This window comes from Python bivittatus, unplaced genomic scaffold, assembly GCF_059951505.1.
Source record: "Python bivittatus isolate LINGU-HERP-01145 unplaced genomic scaffold, Pbiv_v1 ctg000700_np1212, whole genome shotgun sequence".
NCBI lineage: Eukaryota > Metazoa > Chordata > Lepidosauria > Squamata > Pythonidae > Python > Python bivittatus.
This window is the reverse complement of record NW_028277098.1, coordinates 95,931,957-95,951,030: the sequence shown is the minus strand read 5'-3', so window position 1 is coordinate 95,951,030 and position 19,074 is coordinate 95,931,957. Positions and strand designations below refer to the sequence as shown.

The window sequence follows — 19,074 nt, the reverse complement described above, 5'->3', positions numbered from 1 at the left end:
TCTCCTTGCCTCTGGGGGCGTCTCCTGGTAACTCAACTGTTGGTATACCTCTGAGTTATCAACCTCCCTATCTCAGATTCAGCCCCAGCATTCCACTGTAGTAAACTACTTTGCTATTATAGAAACCTAGGAAGGTGCCTTAAATGGAGCCAAATCATGATTATAAAGACTGAGAACAACTGTCCAAGGTCTCAGACAAGCCATTTCATGACTAATCCACTGGAACCTTCTGTGTTAAGTATGTAGCAATGTAATAGTAATGGGGAACTAACTGTCTTGCTGATACCTTTCTCCTTTAGAGGATGGAGAAAGACACAACGGGATCAAGTCTTCTTGGATTGACGTTATCCAGTAGAAAATGCTTAGTTGAATAGCAGGAACATTTGGGGAAAATGTAATGCTGGAGTCCTTGATTTTAAGAGGAAGTACAGTTTTGTGTAGTTGAATGCATACCTTAGACTTCAAAATGGCAGGAGAAGCTAATGGGAAAAGAAGCTCCAGAGGATTGGGAATTCCTTAAACAAGGAGCTATAAATTACACTTGCCAACAATTCCAGTGAGAAAAAAAGAATGACGGTGAAGCCACTGTGGCTGTACAAAAAGCTTAATGAAGATCCAAGAAGAGAAAAAGGCCACATAGGAGGAGGTGAAAAGAGGGAAGGGATCAAAGGAAGATTACAGAGAAAGGTAGCCTGGAATCATAGAAATGTTGTAAAAAAAGCTGAGGTTGGCCATGGATGCTAAAAACAGTAAGAAGCTTCTTTAGATATGTTCAAAATAAAAAGGAATGAATCAGTACACTGGCAGCTTGATTAAGATTGTGAAATCCTAACAACTGATAAAGAAAGGGTGGAACTATTTAACTGTTATTTTGGCTTGGACATCTCCAAACAAGATGGTATGTTTCATGGTGCAGAGCTAGGATACCAGTGGGACCACCTTCCCCCGATGCTGCTTTGACTCTGCCCCAGATGATGAATTAGTTTACTTATAGTTTGAAAGTTAATGCTTGGTTTTTATTTAGTTGTTTTACATGGTTTTAATTTTAAACTTAATTATCTATCTGGGTTTTTTTTTAATCTAAATTACAGATTTGGAGTTAAACTACAGTTGTACCCCACTCAGGGTCATTTGATTGGGGTGGCCTATAAACCCTGTAAATAAAGAATTAAAACTGTTCCACCAAGGAAAGAAATCTAAGAAAAACAGAAACAAGATCAGGGAATGCCTGTTTACTCTGAATGACTTTAAATTTCCAGGACCAGATGAACTGCATCTAGGGTACCGAACGGACTGGCTTATGGTCTTTAATGTTTATTTACTTTAAAGTTTAGTAATGCTGAACTTTTCTTCATTATCTTTAAGAAATCCCTGAAGAATGGCCAAACTGCCAGAGGAGGACAACTGTCCTTATCATCAAAGATGGGATAATGGAGATCCAGGGAACTATAGGCTGCCAGTCTGATGTCAATATTAAGGAGGACTCTAAAGCAGATCATAAAACACTCAATCTGCAAGCAACTTAGAAACACTTATGAATTCCCTCATCAAACAGGAGGGACAAGATTCAGTCCTTCACATTTTTTATTAGTTGATGAAGGTGTGAAGAGAATCCTTTCCAAATTTGCATCTGAGACAAAATTGGTTAGTACAGCTAATATCCAGAGAGACAGAAATCCAAAGTGATCCTGAAAGGTTAAAGAAATGGACTGAAAATACAGAATAAAATTTAGCAGCTCAAGTGTGAAATTCTTCACTTGGGAAACAAATTAAATGCAGAATGTGGGAGACTTTAGCTTGGTAATGATACTTGTGAAACACATCTTGAGAAAGTAATTGATTGCAAAATGAGTACAAGCCAGCTGTGTGATGTGGCTCCAAAAAGACAAATGCAATTTTAGGCTCCATCAAATATAGTTTACAAGTTACGGGAAGTAACTGTTCTGTTTTACACTTTATTGATCACATCTCACCGCAAGTATTGCATTCAGCTCCAGGGCTTTTGGAAGAATGTAGATAAGAAGGTCAGAGAAGGGCAGTGAAGATTATCAAGGGACTAGAAACTCAGCCTTATGAAGAAAAGATGGGGTTGGTGGGGGAGGGAAATGATATCTCTTTCCAAGTATCTGAAAGGTGTCATACAGAAGAAAGGCCCAGAGGGGAGGGCGGAGCTGGCGTCGCGGCGATACGGCGGGCGATCCTGGGCTCCCAGGATGGCAGCCGATATCTCCTCTCCCAGACGGTCCCGATGGACCTAAGCCGTCCCGTAGAGATGGCGAACGCAAAGGGCGCGTCCCGCGGATCTCAGGGACGCCGCAAGTCCCAGATCGATCCGGGGAGAAGCTCTTGAAGCCGGCGGAGGAGAGGCAGCCAAAAATGGCTGCGAAAGCCGGGACAGCTCCAAAGGAAGATGGAAGAGAAGGGTGTCAACTGGGTGAGATGGACTTTTACTATTCAACTATTCTTAGAGAACACCTTAAGTAACTTAAAGAGATTTTTAAAAGTGAAGAAAAGTGGATTAAGCGGCGAGATTGAACCCTATTAAAAAAAAGAAGGGGGAGAAAATTTTTCTTTTCAACTTTCCCTTTTTAGTGGAATTGACAAGATGTTTTTCTTTTAAAAAAATATATTTTTAACTGGATTGGCTTTCTCTTTTTAATACTCAATAACTCTTTATTTTAAGCCTTTTTTTTACTAAGATTTCTTTATTGTTATAAGAAATTTATATCTTTTTGACTTTGAAATGGGGAAAGTGGAGTTAAGAGAAAGTAAATGAAAGAAAGTTGCACTGCCATTTAGAGGCGCGACTTAGTGCTTTTTTTTTTTCATTGTGACGCACGCTCAAAGACCCTGTGCTTTCTAAAAAGATAGTGGGATGTGCATGTTTATACAGGTGCCATCCGTAACTATAAACAAGAAAGTGGAGTTGAAAGCGACTTTGAAAATATTAAGATGGAAAGTTTGAGCCAGTCACAAGAGCCTTGATTAGTGGCAGTAGCTCTTTTTTCTGCTAGAAGCTCTGCTTTGCTCTTTATTCCCCCCCCAGATGGATTTTTTTTTTAAAGAGGCTTAGCCTTTTCCTTCTTTTCCTTTTCTTTTTATTTTTCCTTCTTTTTTTTTTCTCTCCTTTTGCTTCTTTTTTTCTCTTATTTTTGGCAAGAAAAAAGATAAAGAATCCTTTGACTCAATGAAGGTTTATCAAGATAATAGACTATACGAGAAACACAATGTAGAAAAAGATCTTTAAACTATTGAGGATGACTATAAAAAATTGGAAGAAGAGCTGCAGAAATTCTCAAAAAAAAAAAAGAAAAGAAAAAGAAAAAGAAAAAAGATATTAAAGCTAAAATGGACTTAATTAAACATAAAACGGGATCATTGGAAAAGGAAGAAATAGTACAAGAAATCAGAAACATTAAACGGAATTATTGTGAGGCCTATAAACTGAGAATTAAAAGGGTTAATCAACTGATAAATGAAGAGAGACAGATCTGTTCTTGGCACTGAGGGTGAGAAAAAGATTATACAAGATTATAATGGAAAATCGTACTAAGAGAATGTACAAAAAGAAGAAGTAAAACAATATTGAAAGAAACTATTGCAGATGTTTAAAGAGAAAATCAGGGGAATACAACAATGACGGAACTGACAGAAGCTTCCAAAAGCAGAATGTTCAAAAGGACACTTATTATTGCTTTCTCTTATCCAATAATATAGAAAAAAGGAATGAACAGCCAGATATTTTGGGATATTGAATGAAAAGGGTGAACTCAAAATTATCCAAGCGCTGGAATAAAGTATAAATCTGAGATTTATAGTTAAAAATTGTATAACATGTAGTGAAATCTGGTTAGAACTGTAACTTGGTTAGAATTGTAATTGATACTGTAACTGATATTGGTTAGAATTGTAATTCTTAAGAATTGGAAAAATTAAAAAGTACTTATGCAGGAGGAAGTTATTCAAAATTATGGAATGTGCAGAGATGAGTTAAATTGAGATTTGAAATTAGAGTAAGAAGATAAGCAATTTTATATGACACGGGATTTGTTTTTATTAATGATTAGATGAGAAAATATAGTAATGTAATAGATTAGGAAATTTTATAATAGAAATTTGATATTAATTATCATATATATACACATATAATAGATAGATGGAGATGTATTACTAATCCTATTGAAAGTTAAAATTTTTTGCAATATATGATTTTATAGATTAGCTATGAATGATTAATAATTGTTAATTGATAAGTATACAAGTATATTTTGAATAGATGATATGAGAATTTAAGATTATGAAAGGGGCACCAACGAGTTTAACTGGTTGACACACGGTATAAAATGGAAGATGCTTTTTTATGCCTTTTTATGTTTTTGTTTGTTCATGTTTGTTTTGTGTTTGTTGTAAAAATAAAAAAAACATTATAAAAAAAAAAAAAGAAGAAAGGCCCAGAGGGACAGGACAGAATAAGGAATAATAATTGGACTGTCTGTGTTGCCTGCTTGCCTCTTTAATCTTTATTTTGTACCTTCTTCCTATAGTAAAAGAAAATTTAAACTAATGCTGTGCTTCTCAACCTATTCAAAAAAAACATCTGCCCCTCCCCAAGAAAAATGACTGAGGAAACCAAATTTTACTCTACACAGCAAATCATTCCTGCTTGTGTTCACAAAAAGATCGTCTCCCTCCTAATGGAAAAGCATGAACTTTAAAACTGAAAACATAATTAAAAAAACACTTATGTAAGAAGACAAAGAAGGCTGTCATATAATGAGATGCTACATAGTTCATACTGCAGGCACCTGGAGTGGTCAGTGCCCTTTCCCATTTCCAGAACAATGAATTACCTTGTCCTCCACTCGGTTTCATCTTTTGCACGTTCCTTACGAGCAGCTCTTTGCTTCTCTTCTAGCCTCTCTTTTTCTTTGCTAGCCAGATCTAACAGATATTTCAACAGGGATGGATTATTTTATGAAAAAGGCAAAAGAAAATGTAGATAAAGAACTTTTTTTAAAAAAAGATCATTTTAAGACCAACTTTAATACTTCTTCATGAATCTGAACAATCTATTTGGATTTCTACCTGCTCCAGTGTAGCTTTCCCTACTTGAGACCCTCATAATATGTTGGACCTAAAAGTTCCATCACCAGCCTGATCAAAGACTCATTGGTGAGGATGACAGAATTTGTCATCAACATCTCTAGAAGATTTTAAGTCAAGAAAGGCTACTTCCACTTAAACAATTGCTCTTGGATATCAGAAAACAAATGGAAACAAAGCAAGCCACAAAATTAGAACACTAAGTAAACATGTATCCTTTCAATCATTATCCTCAACCCTGAGCTGCTTACTGATGCTCAAACCTAAGTTCTGACAAGATATGCAGAGCGATAACATCTGTAATTATAGGGTATGTGCAAAAGATCCATTTAACCACCAACCCTTCCCATTTATGAAAACATCTCCACAAAGACAATAAAGCAGAGCAGCTCCAAAACCATTAAAGGAGGAACTTGATAGAGCTGAATAAAACAGAACACTCTGCACTCAATCAACAGATAACACTGGCAGAAAAACCTTGATCTCAAGGCATCAGGGCATTGTTCTATTCTATTATTTTTATCTACTAGAGTTTTAATTGTAAGACTTGATGCCTGAAGCCTTAAAAAGGATTATACAATTTGTATATAAGGATTATACTTTTCTAAATATATAGAAAATGTTTCTACCACTCACCCTTCAGTAAAATCTCTTCTGTGTCCTAAAATGGGGGCGCATAACTTCTACCAAACCCACAGCATGCCAGGGACCACATTTAGTGCTGTGGCCATGATAAAAACTAAATTTGATGTGATTAACCTTAAGAACAATTAACATAATTCTCCATTCATAAATGTCATAATTTTCCTCATCTGTCACATTAAAAATTACAATTTTATAACAAGGTCTAGAGGTCTGAGAGACTACACTCAACACTTTGGAGGTATCAGAATGGACACTTCAAATTCAAAGGATCAAACCATCCTTGCAATGTGTGGAAGAGGATAAGATACATGTGCATCAAATCTGTTAGAAAAACATAGCTTTACTTAAGGTTTCTAATCTGTGAGGGAAATGCCCCCCTGCATAGACATACCTATCTCTCCATTTTCCATATGCCTTATGTCTGGTCTCAACCGACAGTCGGTAGGAGCCAATCCTTCTTCCATGCCCTTTTCCAACTCGTTGAGAGTGACAGCGAAACTGGTAAAGTTGTACATCTGAAGCAGAAACAGGAATGTAAACACATAGCATACAGTGCAAGTCGTCATCCTCTGTAAGGGATTGTACTGATATTAGCCCACATGCTATAGACAAAACAATGGTCAATAAGAGTTGTTCAGCCAGGTAATATTGGTGCTTTAGTAGAGGGATGCCAGAATTTTATAGTCGGATTGTCTGTTTCCCAGAAATCCATGTAGCATATTTTTTGCATATTTTTTATTAAGGATTTTGATTACAATAGTAATCAAACTAATACAAACTAAACTTAAAGAAAAAAGAATGGTAAGAAAATTAAAAGTACAAGAAAAAAGAAAAGAAAAGAAAAGAAAAGAAAAGAAAGAATATTGTAAAGAAAAAGAAAAGAAATATACCAGTAGTCCTCACTTAATGACCACAATAGGGACCAGAAAACTGGTCGTTAAGCAGGGCGGCCATTAAGCAAGTCACCACATCACCAAACCTGACTTTAAGACCATTTATAGCATGGTTGTTAAGCGAATCACCATGGTCGTTAAGTGAATCATGTGGTTTTTAAGCAAATCCAGCTTCTCCAATGGAAGTGTTTTGCCGGAATTCACTTACTGGTCATGATTTGCTTAACGAACATCGTAAAAAAGGTTGCAGATTGTGATCACATGACTGCGGGGTGTGTGTGTGACAGTTTGCAATGGTCGTAAGTGCCAGTACAAGTTGTAAAGCACTTATTCTGAGGCTGTCATAACTCTGAACTGTTGTTAAATGAACAGTCGTTAAGCGAGGACTACCTGTATAAAGAAGTTACTTCCAACCTTCATTGTATCAAGTATAGACAAATTTAGTAACTCTGCCCCCTATATAGTTACAAACAGATATCTCTTCATCCCATATCCCATCCGTTATCTATAAGCAAATCCACAAAAATCAACTTTTCAATCCTGGTGTCAGCAAAAAGTCCATAAAATGTTGCCAGAACTTTGTAAATAAATGTCTTATTTTAACTTTGATCAAATAGACCAACTTTATATTCCTTCCTTTTACTTCTAACGGTCAAGATTAAGACTGTTAGAAGTAAAAGCAAGGAATATAAAGTTATTATATATAAATATAATTATTATATTTAGTTCATTCAAATATTGTCGTAGGATTTTATTTCTCTTTAATTCTTCTTTATCCCATCGCACAGACTTCTTCAAGGGTTTAACAAGCCTCTTTTGTAGATCCAACAAGACAACATTTTCCAAGCCAGTGTCTTTTGTATATCCAATAAAGCATCCTTTTCCAAATCATTCTCTTGGCCTGTCATTTGTAGTTCCACTTTCAGTACTTTCTCTGTCTTGTCAGACAAAATTTGCTGCACATCTGTCATTTCCTCATTGACGTATTTTGGACATAATCTATCCATAGAATCAGGCATCATTACTGACACTGTTGATATTGTAGCTACTAATTTCTGACTCCATCCTTGAATGATTTCCTCACTGGTTCTTGTCTTTGCTGTGGTTGTTGGCTCCACAGCAGATGTCTTCAGTTCACCATGCCTCCCCCAGAAGTCCCATGTAGCAATTCTTGAAATATTCTGAAGGCGAAGACACAATCACAAAAGCCTCCAATTCAATTTTTGCTGCGGCTATGAATGCATTAATTACACTCAGTTTTGTCATGAATTTGTAGTGAGGAAAAAGTAATCACTATGGATAAAGATTCCTACACTGAGCAAGAGGTTCAGCTAGATGATCTTAAGGTGCATTCCTATCTTCACATTCTAGGCTCACCAACAGAATTTATTTCTCTTCAATTGTTTGGTTCCTGATTGTCTTATGACTGGTTCTCTCCATGCTGATTATATATTACATACACACATACATACATAACATATATTTGTGCCTTTGAGTCAGTGTTGACTCCTGGAGACTACCTAGCCTAGTCCCTGTAGTTGGCAACATTTTTCAGAAGCGGTATGCCCTTGCCTTCTTCTTCCTAGGGCTGAGAGAGAGTGATTCGCCCAAGGTCACCCAGCTGGCTTCATGCCTAAGGCAGAACTAGAATTCATAGTCTCCTGTTTTCTAGCCTGGTGTCTAAACCACTACACCAAACTGGTTCTCATCCATGTTAAATACTGCTTTGTATTTTTGAATGCTGTTCCTGGTCTGTTTTTATCTGTGAATTTTAATATTTTTAAGCTTTAGATAGGGGCTATTTTTGGCATTTTAATGCAATGTTTAACAGTTCGTACATACATTCGCTGTGATTTCAACTGAGCTAGAGTTTCTTTATGCTTCTTATTTCCTATTCCCCCATCTAACTCAAGCAGAAGCGTACAAGTGTTTATAAGAGTGTGTAAGGGTTAAACTACATAAGCGGACTCAGAACCATGTGGATTAACATAATAAATAATAAATTAAATTAACTCTGTTTGCTCTCAATCACTTTCTCAAGCATCAGCAGAAAACAAAGCTTACCCTTTCATTTTCAATATAAGCAGTTTATTATTATATCTGAACCCTAGACTGCTATTGGTCTCAATTAAGGTTTGTTGTGAAGTTGGCTAATCAAACTATAGTTAGATTTCAGCACAATTTATCTTGTTTAGATTAAATGTGCTATGATTAATCAGGAATGGAAATAAAATCTAATATTCTGGGTGTGCTGGTGATTTCCTGTGAACACTTTCATCATGATGAAGCATTTTATATTGTGATATTGAATAAGCCCTAAGTGATACAGAGTATCTGTGAACAAGTTTTTCTGTATCTAAGCTTGTCCTAAAGATCAGAAAAGTAGAGAGAAAAGGGTTTTCTTTCTCTTTCTGCTTATATATGTATATACAAACATATCTAAAAAGTTTTAAAAGAGAATAAATCTACTCTTTTATCTCATATGATTTCCCTAGCCAAGTCCCCAAAATTGCTAATAGTTTCTTGGAGAGCAGAGAGTGGAAGATGTAAAATACCTTCCATGACAGGTGTCAAGTCAAATCTTAAGCTGTCAGATTGTTAAGAGAACAAGGAAAAGGCAGTTTCCTGCATCAAACACCTTCACTTAAACAGTTTTTCACTTTGGTTTGAAGGAAGAGACTTACTTATTTTCACGTAATCATAAAGGATTTCCAGAAGGAGGAAAATAAATTGTTCAGTTAAATCTACCTGTTTATTTTCTGGACAATGAAGCCAATAATACTTATGAATCAATTATCCTGTTTTGAAGCATGTCCATTAAACCCTCATGGCTAAATATGATATACTTCATTCCAAAATCAAATGTGTCTCCTGAAAATGTCTGCTTTTATTAAAACGGTAAGATGCCTGATAAAACTAGAAAATCTATAGCCCTATATAAGCAAAATACTATGTAATCGCTAAAGGGAAGTGAGAGAATCAAAGATATCAAAGAATGCAGAAATGGCAAGGCAATTGGAGGTTATAAAAACACTAATCAAGAACCCCACAAAATAAACGACCTGGAAGAATCCATTTCTGCTTTGTAATCATGCTATCAATAATTCCTTAGAAAAGGGCAAATTTACTTCTCACGTAATTGCAGAATGCCGCAGAAGAGAGCTCAGGACAGAACATGCTAGTGTTGGGGAAAAAACAGCATAGTAGGAAAACATACATTTTGTGCACCAGTAGTGCAAGAATAATAATCAAAACAGCAGCCAGTTCTCCTTCCACTGCTGGAAAACACACTGAACACGTATGGAGTATAAACCGAACAATTTAATTCCAAAAAACCGGCACGAGGACAGATTTTATAGCTCTTTCAACATATCTCCATCCTATGGATTGGATCAAAAGCTCTTTTTTTTAAAGAAGGAAGGCTAAATTCTCCAGTGTTACACTGTTTAAAATGATAGCAGTAGCAAACTGTTGGTTAATACAATGATACTGTGACTGCAGGGTTTAGAGTAGTTACCAATTGCACTCTGTTCAGGAGCCAAAAACTGCAATGTACGAACTACGAAAATATATCTGGACATGTTTGGGCATATAAAAATTATTTAAATACTACATGGTTTAAATTCCTGTAGTTAAGGTCATCCATCTTGGTAACAAAGGAATGCAGTTGGGTTAAAAACACAAGATTCTGGTGTTATCTATGATAGCATTATCGTTAACTACAATAACATGATTATGCTGCATGAAATACATGTTCCACCAAAATGAGGCCTAGGAGTTGGAGTAGACAAACATACGTTAGTGGATACTCAAATAAAACATGTGTGGTAGCTATTAAGTTCAATAGTAATCTTACATTTGATATGTAAAATGAACACTGTGAAGAACTTTTTTATATATAGTTAAGACAGCTACTTTTGCTATTGCCATATTAATATAAATAACTAAGGTAGCTACTTTCAACTGACATATCAAAATGGAAGAGAATTCTCAGAAAAATAAAAACTAAATTGTCATAATCACTGACAATCAAAGAGATGTTGTAGAAGTGGGGAAAACCTAGGACCAGTTGGTTATCCCACTGAATGGTAGAAAATTTTTATAGACTTATTGGCACCTGTATTGTTGGAGGTCTATAATCAATCATTTAATCTTACACAATGTCCTTCATTTTTCTATGAGGTTTATACTATAATAATGCTAAAACTTGAAAAAGATCCTACAAGATGTACATGCTATAGATGCCATAGATCAGTATCTTTGCTTAATTTGGCTAACCATGTTAAAATATTTGCAGCAACACTAAGTGGAGGTTAAAGGAAGTATAACTATACATCTATCATTCACCCATGTCAATCTGGATTTATAAAAAATAATCAAGCATTTGACAATATCCACCTATGACTAATATAATGGATATAGCTGCAGATAAGATGGAATCAGCTGTTTTAATTTAGTTGGATGCTGAAAAGGCCTTTGATATGGTCCAAATTGAATTTATGAAGTGTATTCTAAGAAGATTCCATCATATTTTGTTCACTGGATTATAATCTGGTACAGTGGTACCTCGGTTCACGAACTTAATTTGTTCCGCGACTCTGGTCGCGAACCGAATTGGTCACGACCCGAATAAAATTTTCCCATAAGGTTCAATGTAAATACGGTTAATCTGTTCTGACCCCTCCGAATTTGGTCGCCAACCAATTTTTGGTCGCGTCCCGAATCAAATTTCCCCATAAGGTTCAATGTAATTATGGTTAATCTGTTCTGAACCATATGTTGTTGTTTTTTTAAACCGCAAAAATATGAAACAAAATACAGCACGAAGAGAGAGAACGCTAACCTTGCTCGAGGCAACTTCTGGCGTGGAGGACAGGAAGGCAGGTGGGGAGGCGGTTATTGCTTGGAGGGAGAGTCCCCTTCCCTACAGGAAGCCACGACCACGTGTCATGGCAGGGAAAATGGCCGCGAATCCTGTTCGTCACCCGATCCGGCATTCGCGAACGGAGGCAAGATTTGCGAATGGAGCTGTTCATGAACCGAATTGTTCGTGAACAGAAGCGTTCGTGAACCGAGGTACCACTGTATCTCCGCCCAGTGGCTAGAGTTATTACAAATGCATGTGTTTCTCAACCTATCAACCTAACCCAGGGTTTCTCAAACTACGGCCCACGGGCCGGATACAGCCCGCCAGGGTCATTTATCCGGCCTGCCGGCCTGATTGGCCGCCGCTGCTGTCTCTCAGAAGCGGAAGTGTCAGGGCTGTATCGGGAGCTGCAGGCGAGGCACGAGGAGGGAGATCGCAGAGCTGGACTCTTCTACATTACAGGTATACCGGGTCGTCCGGCAGCTCTCCTCCTCTCCTCATACTCTGTGGGAGGGATCCTCTGTGCAGGGTGATTGGTGTGTCATTCTCCAAGCTGCTTGTGTCATTTTTTCTCCCAATTGCCCATCCCATTCTTGCAATCCCTCAGAAACCATCTGGTGTTCCCCAGCTCTCATGAGTACAGGCGCCCTATTTGGAGAACGGCAGGAGCCCCGTTCTCATGGTGCTTTACGTTTGCATTTTATGTTCCTTCCTGTTTTACCCACACAATGGATTTCATTGGGAATGTCATTAAAATATTCCCAATAACCTGCTGCCATGACTAGGTTTTAGTCAACAGAAGGCACTATCAGTGCCTGAAACTTATTTCCAAGATTAAATTCCAGTTTTACAGGGACAGTCCCGATTTTGGGGAAGGCATCCTTGAACTAATGGGAGGGCTCAAGGTAGAGCAGGCAGAACAGTATGGGAACAAGTAGCCAAAGAAATGATGTCTTTCCATTACTCATCAAGTCTCGGGGTACCTTATGGTGGAAGGGAACATGGGAATGAAACTATTCCATTATCCATTTTACTGGCTGATTGATTAGTACTAGTCGCAGAAATCCAGAATAAGAAGCAAAGTTAGTGTTTCCTGTATCTCTTTGCTGACAACTAATGGATTTTTGCAGATCAGGTCTGATAGCCTTATGATGGAGAGAGTGGTCAATTGATTGTTAGTCATTTATTAAATTAATTTGGCCTGGAAATAATTTTTCAGAGTGTAAAAGCACAACAGGGAACAGGAATATTTGGAACTACTTAAAGTTGCTTCATTCCAGAGAAGCTCTTTTAAACATCTTTGTGTCCTTTTTTTTCTGGTAATTTTTGCCTGTGACTTTGGGGAAATTGACTTGTAGATTTGTATACATGTATGCATTTTTTAATATTCGTATATCCAAGTTTTTATTTTTGGAAATCAGGTCAGCCTACTTCTTTGCAAATTATCAGGACTGCAGAAAGCATTGTACTCAGTTTCTGTTTCACTTTTTCTTCTCTTCTGTTCTTTGCATTTATATCCAAACTCTTCTTCCTTGCCCAGGCCTGTTCCATCATCTCAAATTCTTTGTACAGGTAGTCATCGCTTAACAACCATTCATTTAGTAGTTATGCTCAGTCCCCAAAGTTACAGCTGTTGCAGCACCCCTGCAGTCACATGATCAAAATTGGCAGCCCGTCCACACTTACAACCACAGGGGCACTTCAACTCATACTTCCTCATACTCCGTGGGAGGGATTCTCTGTGCAGGGTGATTGGTGGGGTCCAGGGCGCCCTATTACTTTCTCCATTTGGGCTGTGTGGTTGCCCCTCAAGTAGGAGAATGGCCACTGGCACTGACTAATAATGCGGGGGGCAGGAGGTGGGGGGGAGGATAACATTTACTGACACTGGCCACCAATGCAGGGTGGGGTTTATGTTGGTTAAAATTGTTCTTTATTTTAATTATTGTATTGTTTTTTTCCTGTTTCTTTTTTGTACTACAAATAAAATATGTGCAGTGTGCCTAAGAATTCATTAATGTTTTTTGCAAACTATTATTGTGAGCCGCCCATAGTCACCTGTTGGGGGAGATAGGCAGCATACAATAATAATAATAAATAAATAAATAAATAATATTACTTATTTACTTAATAATAAATTAAGTAATTTTATTACTTAAATTACTATTATTACTTAATAATAAACAAACAAACAAACAAACAAATAAATAAATAAATAGTCCGGCCCCCCAACATTCTGAGGGACTGTGAACTGGCCCCCTGTTTAAAAAGTTTGAGGACCCCTGACCTAACCTATCAACCTACTATAACATGGCACCTGACAAAGATGTCCCTTGTCTCCCTCAATTTTAGTTTGGTTTTTGAACCATTGGCTTCTTCTGTTATACCATCTTAAGATAATAAAGCTGTAGTGGCACTCAACACTGAATATAAATTGTTCTTATATGCCGATGATATTACAGATTTTCTTGATAACTATGCAGTGTCATGACCAAAGTATGTTCAAATTATACAGCATATACAGTATACAGAACATACAGTTTAGATTCTGATTATATTATGAATTGCAGAAGTCTAATTTGTTGCCTTTTGGATCTACTATACCTATAAATTTGGATGGAAAGTAAAGACAAGAACAACCAAACCGGAAGGTGGATGGACTCAGCTATAGTGGTGATGGGTACACCACTGAAAAATCTGAAGGACCAGGTTAGGGACAGATTGTCATGGAGAACATCTATCTTGGCAAACACTGAAAGTTGACACTGTCTTGATGGCACAAAATCAAAATATCTATAGATTACTATAGGAGAGGTTCACCTTAATATCAACCCGTTTATCCATCTGAGTTTCAGAAAAAGTCATGGCTAATAATCAATTTTACAGCATCAGAATTAACACTATTCCAAGTACAGACAGTCCTCTACTTACGAACTTTTTGAGTTACAAACTTTTGCCAATATGAACAACCTTCCGCAACTCCAACCTAGAAGGTCCTAGAAGATGGGAGAGGGTTAGTTTATGGCACACACTGGAAGGCATGTTTATACTTGGTTGGACTTACAAACAAAATGGACTTACAAACAGCCTCTTGGAATGTAATCTGTTCGTAAGTAGAGGTCTGTCTGTATTTTACAACTTCTGTTCCTTTATTTATTCATAGAACTCTCTCAATATTCTAAAAAGAAATATGTAACTTTTTTTTAAATCTACCGATCTGATTTTGGTCAAGTACATAAATACATAAATCCACTTCCAATATTCCAACTCCTGAGCAACTTACCTGTGATGAATTTGATGGCCTTAAACTTATCCTCCAAAGTAGCTTACTACCAGGTATAACTTGCACAGTCTCTTGAATCTCTGGCATATCATCAGCTTCATCATTTTCAGGATCATCTCTCTTAAAATGAAATAATTACATATAATCAATCAAAAGAGCATCAAGGAACTTTGGAATTACTTTCAAACCCTGCATGGGTTCCATTTAGGCACAACACTTCCTTTTTTCTTAAACCAAAGGCTCTGGAGATTTTAAATATAAAACTATGGTTTAAGGCAGTGTTTCTCAACCTTGGCCACTTGAAGATGTGTGGACTTCAACTCCCAGAATTCCCCAGCTGGCTGGGGAATTCTGGAAATTGAAGTCCACACATCTTCAAGTGGCCAAGTTTGAGAAACACTGGTTTAAGGGCTCCCAATAGCAACCCTTTCCCCCACATTACCCAATTTGGATATCTTTGGGGGTGGATTTAAAAACCACAAAGAGCCCTCTGATGTTGGATAAAAAAAATGGGAAGAAGAAACAGGAAAGACAGAACATCCAAGCTCATTTATGGTGCAATGAATACCTATCTACTGAAGCAGCCACATTATGGCTCAATCAGGGAAAGTCTTACTCTCATTCACTGCAGCACAGCCAATTTATTACATACTTATATACATACATACTCCTTATACTATTCCTTTCCAGGCTAAGCTATGTTATTCAAAACAGGGGAAAAAAGGAGTAACAAGTATTAAGTAAATAAGTTAAAGGCAGGAGATATAAAGAAGCAAACTGTATCTAGTTCACATCATCCCTGTTAATTTTACTTCCCCATATTTTCCTATCCTTAACAACCATCTTTAGAAGAAAATATGTGTAGCTTAGGGTTGAACTGTGGAGTCCTTGGGGTTCTCTGAGCTTGGTTGAACCAAGCTCAGAGAACCTCAAGGACTCCACAAAACCATCTTTGCTTCAGCCACATCCATATACCAACTCATACATTACCTTTTATTCATTAAAGTCACTTCTCTTCCCCATGCCAATGTCTGTTCCTACCTTATTCTCACTTTTGTTCTATTCATCACAATCTCCCACACCCACAAAGATTAAAAATCCTTCTTTCAATTTCACCCCTTTGCCTGCTCATTTTATCAACAATTGCTCTAGAAGCCCCCCTTTTGTTCTGGTGCTGTTCTTCTGCCTCCCCACTCCTCTGGGGATAAATGTGCTGGCTAGAAACCAATGCTGCTTTTAATATTAAATTCTAGGCAAAAATAACCACAGAGCTTCAGCTGCATATAATTAGTGAAGCAATCAGCAACAATCTATAAACTGAAGTAGGCATATGAAGTAGTCTATGGTAAGTCTCCATCTTATCCCTTTAACTTCTAAGCATTTTAAAATGTTTTATTATTAAACAATATTATAACGTTTCGTGCATTATGAACAATCTCGGTCTGAATCTTCTATCCCAGCCATCCATCCTATGGCTTAACACCAAGGACTCTGATTAAAGCAAAGTTTTCAGTTTTTATTATGATTAAGAAGAAAAACATTCTCAAGAAGTATCAAATCAATGTCTAACAACTCGTAAAGTATGAACTAATCAGGAAATTTGATTTTAAGGAGATTATAATTTGATGATGCTTGGAGATTTGTTATCAGCAAAATACTGAACAAATGGGAAGCAAAATGACAGCATTCTCCTGTTCCTAAAGAGATTTCTTTAAAGATTTAATAGAATTGTTGATTCTGTATTCAAGAATTAGAACATAAATGTACAAAATTAAAGCACATGCTCACTTTACAGCTTAAAAAATGCACATCTGAACCATTCCCATCTTAAGACTTTAAGACAGGAAGTTGTGTAACTCTCTCAAAAAGTAACTTTGCCCAGGGCCCATTCCAAAAAGGTACTGCATTTCCCACTGAAGATAGCAGAATTATATTCAATGCTGCATTTTCATTCAGGCTCTTTGATCTAGAGAAGCCCCCAGGAATGGAAGAGGGAACAAAACGATTCTCACTAATTCCCCCTTTCTCCTGCGATCTCACAGTCCTCCAAGGGTTCTTGAAATCCCTAGAAAAGACCGGGAGCCATTGCAATGAATTGCAGAGGGAAGGGAGAGCAATGGAAAGAGATGTACAACATTTCCATATAGTCACTGGTTGCCCAGAACACAACTCTGGGTATTCCCAGAACTTAACAATATAAAAAGATGGCACTCTTAACATAACCTAAGCAACAATCATCTCATTTGCACTATATCCTATTTAGAGAACAATTTTCTTAAGAAGTGCAAGCTCTGCTTTGCATAAAAATTACCGGCTTTGGTTTCTTCTGATCACCACTTCTCCTCTCATTCTTCTTGGAGTTTTCATAAGTGTAAGGATCAATGCACCACAAACATTCTGTCCATTTCCCATAGATCACTGAGAGTTTCTTCTTACTGTTTTTAAATGAAACTTTAGTTCACTCAAATGTTCTATATTTCCAGCCTAGTTAAAATCTGATAGAATCTAATTCAGCCTAAGTGTACAAACAAAATAGGTATTATTCTTAATATGGGCTTATGTGGACAATTATGAGGTTAACCTTTATAATATGGAGGATTTCTCACTCTAGCTACCAGCACTGTAATGTTATTTCTCTTCCCCACATCAGACGATCTGGAACAGGGTGGCAAAAACACCCAAGGTGACATGAAAAGCTATCATATCTGCATTTGCTGGAAAGAATGAAAACTCAAAATGTAGAAACACAACCTCTAGTAGCATTCAGCATATTCTCACTTTAGGATCATACCTTCCACACCTTGGATCTTTTGAGAAACTAACTATAAACACATAAATGTTTAGAGAAAAAGCAATCAATTTATTCCCAAAATAGAAATCTAGAAATTAAATTAGATGACTTTGTTATTGTAGATATTTCAGTAAAATGGGAAAATGGGAATATGATGGGATGGGATGGGTTGGGTTGGCAGATTTATAAAACAATCTTATATTTACTTTATACCCCAGACTGCAGGAATTAATAATAAAATCCAGTATTGGGATTCTAGTTTTTCTTATTATGCATATTTTAAAAATAGAGCCCCTTTTTCTCCCTTTGGGTCCTTCTAAAACAGAAGCAATAGCTACTAGCTTTCAGCAACCCCACCACCTTCCTTTCTTGCTTGAGGCCCAACTCAATGGACCAGAATGACTGCTTAAGGTCAAAGTGTTGTTCCCATTGTGCCCAAAAGGGAAGACAAGAACCCCTTCTTTTGTTTATGAAATTTGTTCCAAGCAGGGAAAAAATAGATAAACTTTTAAAAAATACTAAAACTACGCATTTACGTGATACACAGTGAGAGCACATTTGAGGGCTTACTTGGATGAGTTCTGGATCAGTTTTACTGCGAGAGGAAAAAGGGTGCTAAACCAGAGAGGCATGCAAACTTTTTCAGGCTATGGAACCTGATTGTTTTTTAAAAAAGAAATTCCTGGGACCCCTGATCAAGAGGTGTAGGACTTCTGAATGTCAGATGACTAGCTCTGCCCTTTCCACCTGTGACCAAGAAAGAAAAAAACCTCTCCGCCTTAGTCCCTTGGAGCAGGGTTCCTCAACCTTGGAAACTTTAAGATGGGTGGACTTCAACTTCCAGAATCCTGGGAGTTGAAGTCCGCCCATCTTAAAGTTGCCAAGGTTGAGGAACCCTTCCTTGGAGAAAGGGTCCCCCCCGCCTTAGTCCTGCAGAACCCATTCATGGCACCCAGTTTGGACAGCCCCAAACTCAGGAATGGTAATGAAACAACTATTGGAGAAGCAGGAAACCACACAGACCACTTACTTTTTGTCCTGAATGTAGCCCTCTATTCTGTGAAGCTCTTTACCAAACAGCCCACATGGTTTAAAGTTAAGAATACATTTATCTCCAGTACTATAAAAGGAAAACAAAACAGATTACAAAGCACTGTGATCTCATAATGGAAAAAGCTTCTCCCCATTCAGCCTCCGTATCATGTAACGTTGCTAGTCACTGCGTTCTGACCACCACAGGCACTCCTGGAGAGTTTTAATGTGGTTTGGGTGGGAGAGAGGGCCTTTTGTTCCAGGAATGGAAAAGAAAAATGACAAACTAGACCAGCAGGCACGTATAAGGCCATCTTCACACCTAGAAGGATGTTCAACACTGTAGCCATTGCATCATTTATTTGTTTATTTATATTTAAAATTTGTCATTGCCCGTCTCACTGTGGAGTGACTCTGGGCAGTTTACAGTAAAAATAGAATAAACATTAATTAAAATAGA

At 37.2% G+C, this 19,074-nt stretch overlaps 1 protein-coding gene across 2 annotated transcripts in view; it reads right to left on the bottom strand.

The window, feature by feature from the left end:
* Window positions 1–19,074, bottom strand: part of OSBPL2 (oxysterol binding protein like 2) — a 62,183-nt gene that overhangs the window by 4,745 nt on the left and 38,364 nt on the right. For both annotated transcript variants that reach the window (XM_088128495.1, XM_088128496.1), the window contains exons 9-13: window positions 18,613–18,702; window positions 17,103–17,226; window positions 14,792–14,911; window positions 6,140–6,263; window positions 4,851–4,941 (exon numbers count right to left, since the gene is read on the bottom strand). In XM_088128495.1, coding sequence (XP_087984621.1) covers window positions 4,851–4,941; window positions 6,140–6,263; window positions 14,792–14,911; window positions 17,103–17,226; window positions 18,613–18,702 — 549 coding nt within the window. The remainder of the gene's footprint in view (window positions 1–4,850; window positions 4,942–6,139; window positions 6,264–14,791; window positions 14,912–17,102; window positions 17,227–18,612; window positions 18,703–19,074) is intronic.